Raw genomic sequence first — 6,000 nt, 5'->3', positions numbered from 1 at the left:
CCGGGCTTTTCCTGAGCACACAAGACAAGGCGTTCTGCTCCCGGGAAGTTCACTCAGACCTTGCTTCCTGCCCTAAGGCCACTTGCTGTGGTCAAAGCAGGTGTGTGGCAGAGGTGAGGAGCCATGTGTGGGGCAGAGCTGAGTTAAAGGCAGAAGTGAGCGTACAGGGCAACAGTGTGGAGGGCTGGACCACCGAGGAGAAGGGCTGAGGACATGGTGGACCTGGCCGCCTGATGGGTTTGTAGCATAGATGCTGTCAGTTAGGGCTGGGAAACTGCCCGGGGGTAAGGCAGTGCCACATGCTCTGGGTGCATCAACAATCTGGTGGTGGTTCAGCAAGGAAGCAGGGAACAGGTGGGGGGCAGGGCGGGGCCACTGAGCATCTCCTGGCTAAGGAGTTTAGGGGAGACCAGCAGTGCTGTTTAAAGAATGAGAATCAAGTTGCTTCAGTTGCTTAATCTTGACTTTAGTTTCCTGCTCTGGAAAATGATGCCTCACACACAGGTTTACTGAGAACAATGAACAGCTGCAAAAGCACTCTGCAACAAGACTGAGGCACAACTCAGAAGGCAGTGTTAGTCCCCATTCCACAGTTCAACACCCAAGGCTTCAGCACAGCTTGAGATGCAGAACAACACAAATTCAACAAAGAATAAATTCAGTGTAAAATGATCCCTTCCCTTATGAGAAGAAAAGTAAGGGGTGGGAGTGCATTCAACCGCACCATTTTTCTCGACTTCCAGGCCTGTTTTGGGCTTGTGTGCAGCTCTCTTGGTCTGGGGGAGCAAGGCTGCTCAAGAGAAATGGGGGTACCAAGGTTTGTGTGAAGACCAGAGGGTCAGAGGCCAGGGACATGGCCTATTTTTGTATAGCCACCCATTCTATGTAGCCTCCCCCTTGTTTCTCCTGTCCTTCAGGCAAAATACTGACTCAGGGCCTTTGCACCTGCTCTTTCCCTGCCAGCTACGTGTCCATGCACAGTCTGCTCTCTCAATGCTTTCAGGTTTTTATTCAAATGTCACTGTATCCCTGAGGACTTTCTTCATCCTTTTCCTTGATGAGCACTTATCTGCATCTAAATACACTCAATTTTGCTTAGCTATTCTCTTTATGGTCTGTCTCCTCCACTTAATGTAAACACTGTGAGGAGGGGGTGGGGATTCTTGTCTGTGCTATTTGCTGTAACCCGGTCCCAGAGAAGTGCAGCAGGCAGTCATAAATGTTTATTGATTTAGAAAATGCTTCCCTCCTCCCTACTTCTACCAGAGAATCATGGTATAAAATCATGAAATTCATACAATGGCAACAATTTCATTTTCTTTTATTTGTGGCACTGAGAGACAAAGTACAGTAGAGACTGTGGTTTCAGAGCAGTTGGCTGCATGCCCTTGCCACACCGAGGAAGCAGAGAGTAATCAGACAGAGCAAAGTTTCCATTCTACCTGATGTCTGGATCTGAAATCATGGTGAAACACTAAAATGACTTTACCATATTTGTTGTTTATGACATTTTGTTTCATGAACTTGATTTCTATTATCTCTTAAAGAGCTTTCTGTAATGTAACAAAATATTTTAAAGAGATGGGAAAACTACTGCCATACTAAACTCTGTTATTAATACAGGTGGCTGCCTGCCGTATGTTACAGGGAAGCCACTCATCTGTTAGCCCAAACCATCAGGACTGAACCCAAACTGTGAACTATAAGCACAGTTTTGATCTGATCTTGGTGACATGCAGATGGCCCACATCCCCGTTCCTGGCCCCATGCAGGATGTCGGAGGGCTCCCAGGGAAGCCACCGGGCTCCGGAACAGTCCCCCTGTGGGGGCCTGGTCTCTTCACAGCCCACTGGGGAACACTGTCCAAATGGGGCAGCAACGGCCCACTCCACTGTCACCCCAATCTCAGGCTGGAGACCTCAGATATGCCCTGTCCACACATCTTTTATGACTATTATTTTGCAGGATCAGTAGTTTTAAAAAGCTTAGTCAGTCAGATCATGGTCTGCAGCCCACCATGAGGCTTTAACCCAAATTCTTGAGGAATAAAGTCCAATAGCTTCATTATTCAACAAAGTCAACTTTACAAAAGCCTCCTTACTCCTTCTGCTCACTCCCAAAACATCATGGAGTGCCTTATATTCTGATTGTTTCAAATATTTTCATTGGCTTTCAAACAATTTTAAACTAAATGGTGTCATCATCTCTATATGGTAAAAGTCTCAAAGGTCCAAAACCAGTATATGGTCTAAGGTCACTATAATTAAACAGTAGTGTGAACTCCAGCACTTAGATTCCATTAACCTGCCAACAAGAATAGTTTATTGGCAACTTTAAATATTCAGAGGCAAATCCATTTCCTTGGCACACAAGCCATGCAGCAGAGCAACTCCCCTCCCTCTGAGCCACTGTCCGAGACTGAAACTCAACCGTGTGAGTTTTGGCCTGTAGACAAGAAGTACAGCAACTCTGGAGGCCCCTTGCCGAGGTCCTGGAGCGGTGGGTGTGGCTGTCACCGGCGCGGATCCCGTGATCTGATCTCAGCGATGGCTCACACGAGCAAGGGCACCTGCAGCGAACAAAGCCCGGTGACCCAGGGGCACTGATGCAGCCGCGCGCAAGACCACCCTCACCGTATTACTCCTCCAACACAAGGAGCTTTAGGCTGATACCCAGCCAACTTAGAGAAAACTTCCTGAAACACAAACATGCTTATTACACTTCAGTGACCTGCTTTGCATTCAGCAAATAAAGTGTGAACCCACTGGAGGGCCTCTGAGGTATCCTCGGTGCCTGCCAGGTGCCCCAGGCCCAGCCCTCCCTCCATCCCTCCCTCCTGCTTTTTCTAAATCTGCTGGGGTCTTCCCTGCTCTGAGCTTGTCTATCCATGTGGTGTCAGGGATGCCCCTTTGCTGCTGGAGAAGCACCCTCCTTCGAGAACATGTGTTCACACGACCTCTGGTACTGCTGTGACCCGGTGCTGGGCTGACAGTTCCAATCACCCCTGGTGCTTCAGTGACCCCAGCCAGTGCTGAGCACATGCAAACCCACAGATCCCGATTTTATGGAGGGAATAAGAATTGGAGGGAAAAGCTCAAGCTCCCACTCTTGGGTTAGCTCTGTCCCCTCTTGTGATAGTCCAACTGCAGAAAATTTGATTTGCAGAATTTTGAAGGAAATACCTCAATGTCTCTAAAGCAAAGATGCAACAGCATTTTTTCAGAAAAGTAACAGATTCATGTAAAGCCATGTAAAAACATCGTTAGCTTTCTCACAATTGTACTGAGTTCAACATGTTCTAAATTGAACAAGATGAGACAAGGTGCTGTGACTTGGGCATGTTGTCTCACTTTTTCAGCATGTTATCAAAGCCAGTGTCCAAGGACACAAACAGATTTAACACTAGCTCCCCCACCCCCCGACCCCACAGCAATGCCTGGACTCCGTGCGTGCTGTGTGCAGCCCTTTGCAAGTACGTCTTAACATCCCAGCTTCAGCTCCACTGTGAGTGATGCATTACTGCTGTTACTAAAAAAGCATGTTTTGCCTCCAATATAACCAGCAGGAAACTGGGAGTTAGAGAGAGTAACCTGCTGCAGATCAAATAGTAGTAAGCGGCAATCCCCATGGGCTCATCCAAACAGTGAGCATGGCCCCAGCCTGCTGACCTGTGATGAATGTGTCAGTCCCCAACCTCCCAGCGTGGCGATGCCAGCCACCCCTTGGCTACAAGTGCCTCCACACCCACTGAGAAATGAAACAGGACAAGCAGTGGGCTTGGAGTGTTGAGGGGGAGCTCTCAGTCTGGGCCTGCTGAGGTTGAGCCTGTGGACACACACTGTGAATGCTGGGGGACTGTGGAAGCACAGGACAGGCCTGGCAGACAGGAGTCAGGATACTGGTGTCCGGATGGTGAGGGCTCTTCCCAGGAGGATTAGTAGATGCGGAGAGGTCAGGTCATAGGGCCGGCGCCAGGGGCCGAGGAAAAGGTGCCCAGAGGATATGCGGACTGCGTGGCCTGAGGCAGGGAGACCGGAGCGTGCCTGCATTTCAGGGAGTAAGCGCTAAGCTGGGGACAGACAAGCATACTCCTAAAGAGTACGTCACACTTCCAACAGACTCAAGGCAGTTATCTTCAAACTTGACACCTCTAGCTTCAAAACAACGGTTTTAATTGTTAAACTGAAAAAGCACAATGAATTCACTACCGAACGACTGAGAAGTCAAGAAGGGAAAATAGTGTGTGTGCAGGCTCAAGGAAAACAGGTTGAGCCTATTATCAGAAAATGCAGCTAGCATCCTTCCAGCAATATGTTTGACCCCTCTCTACTGACTTTTGGAAACCTGGAGAATAGACAAGAAATGTCCAAGGACCTGGCAGCAGTGCTGACCTTGAGGAGAGCAGTTTTGGGAGCAGGAGGAGGGTGGGGGAGAGTGGGCCAGAAGTGGGGCTGCAGAGGAGGTGGTGCATGTGGAAGGCTGGCTCTGAAGGTAGCTGTGGTGGCTGGGGTACGTGGAGGGCAGAGGGATTTTTCAAAAATGCATATTCACTGTTTTAACAGCTTAACTGACATACAATAAGCTGCACATATTTAAAGTGCAAAATTTGATATATTTTGTATGTCCATGAAAGCGCCACACCATCAAGACAATGAACACATCTGTTACACCAAGAGGGTCTTCACCCGCTTCTAACCCCTTCCTTCCCTCCTCCAGGACAACCACTGATACTCTATCACCAGAGATTAGTTCGTGTTTTCTAGAATTTTAATAAATGGGACAGTTATGTACTTTATGTACTCTATTTTTGGTCTGGCTTCTTTCACTCAGCATAATTATTTTGAAATTCATCTGTCACTGCATGATCAACATGCTTTTTATTGTTAAGTAGTGATTCCTTGTATGGAAACACTGCAATGTGTGTATTCCGTTTTCTATTGATGGACATCTGTGGTTGTTTCCAGTTTGGGGCAATTTCAAATAAAACTGCTATGAACACTGTATGTGAAGACAAGTCTTTTTATTATATGTGCTTTCATTTCTCTTGGATAAACACCTAAGGGTAGAATAGCTGGACCATATGGGTAGCCACAGGTTTAAATTTTTTAAGAATGTGCCAAACTGTATTTCAAGGCAGTTGTACTCTTTACATTCCCACTAAGTTTCTGAGAGTTCCAGTTTTCCACATCTTGTCAACACTTTTAGATAAACCTTTAGCCATTTTAGTCAGTATGAAGTAGTATCTTAGTTTTAATTTTCTTTCTCATAATGGCCAAAAAAATGTGGAGAACCCTTCTATGTGCTTATTTGCATCTGTGTATCTTCTTTAATGCCTATTCAAATCTTTTGCTCATTTAATGAGCTGCTTTCTTATAACTGAGCATTTTCTGAATTATGAATACATGTCCTTTATTAGATATATCGTTGGCCAACATGTAGTTCTAGCACAAGGCTTATTATAGTTTCCTTCTCTGGATGGTATATTTTTTCAAAGAGCAGAAAGTTTCAATCTTGATAAATTTCAATTTCCCAATTTGTCTTATTATGGGTTGTGCTTTTGGTTTTAAATCTGAGATGTTTTTGCCTGAGCCAGCATCAAGATTTTCTTGCATGTTTTCTTCTTGAAATTTTATACTTTCTTATTTATAGAACTCATTTTCAGTTACATGGTGTGAGGTATGGATCAAAGTTAATTACTGTCCCTAAGACTACCCAATGGTTGACATCATTTGTTGAAAACACTGTCCTTTCTCCACTGAACTGGCTGTGTACTTTTGAAAAATCAGTTGTCCATGTATGTGGGTCTATTTCTAAGCTGCCTATTCTGTTCTATTGATCTATTTTGATGCCAATACCATGCCATATTAATTAGGGTGGCATTATTCTAAGTATTAAAATGAGGAAGTGATAATCCATCAACCTGGTTCTTCTTTCTCAAAGTAGTTTGGCTATTCTAGGTCTTTGTATTTCTATATGAACTTTAGAGTTTGGCAATTTCTA

General features: G+C 45.5%; 1 protein-coding gene across 7 annotated transcripts in view; it reads right to left on the bottom strand.

Annotated features, from left to right (window-relative positions):
* Positions 1 to 1,304: 1,304 nt before the first annotated feature.
* Positions 1,305 to 6,000, bottom strand: part of COBL (cordon-bleu WH2 repeat protein) — a 288,379-nt gene continuing 283,683 nt past the window's right edge. For all 7 annotated transcript variants that reach the window (XM_036918805.2, XM_036918804.2, XM_036918802.2 and 4 more), the window contains one exon: positions 1,305 to 2,569. In XM_036918805.2, the coding sequence (XP_036774700.2) occupies positions 2,552 to 2,569 (18 nt within the window). In that variant the 3' untranslated portion in view covers positions 1,305 to 2,551. The remainder of the gene's footprint in view (positions 2,570 to 6,000) is intronic.

Source organism: Manis pentadactyla, chromosome 7, assembly GCF_030020395.1.
Source record: "Manis pentadactyla isolate mManPen7 chromosome 7, mManPen7.hap1, whole genome shotgun sequence".
Lineage (NCBI taxonomy): Eukaryota > Metazoa > Chordata > Mammalia > Pholidota > Manidae > Manis > Manis pentadactyla.
The sequence above is the reverse complement of the archived record's forward strand: the minus strand, read 5'-3'. Positions and strand labels throughout refer to the sequence as shown.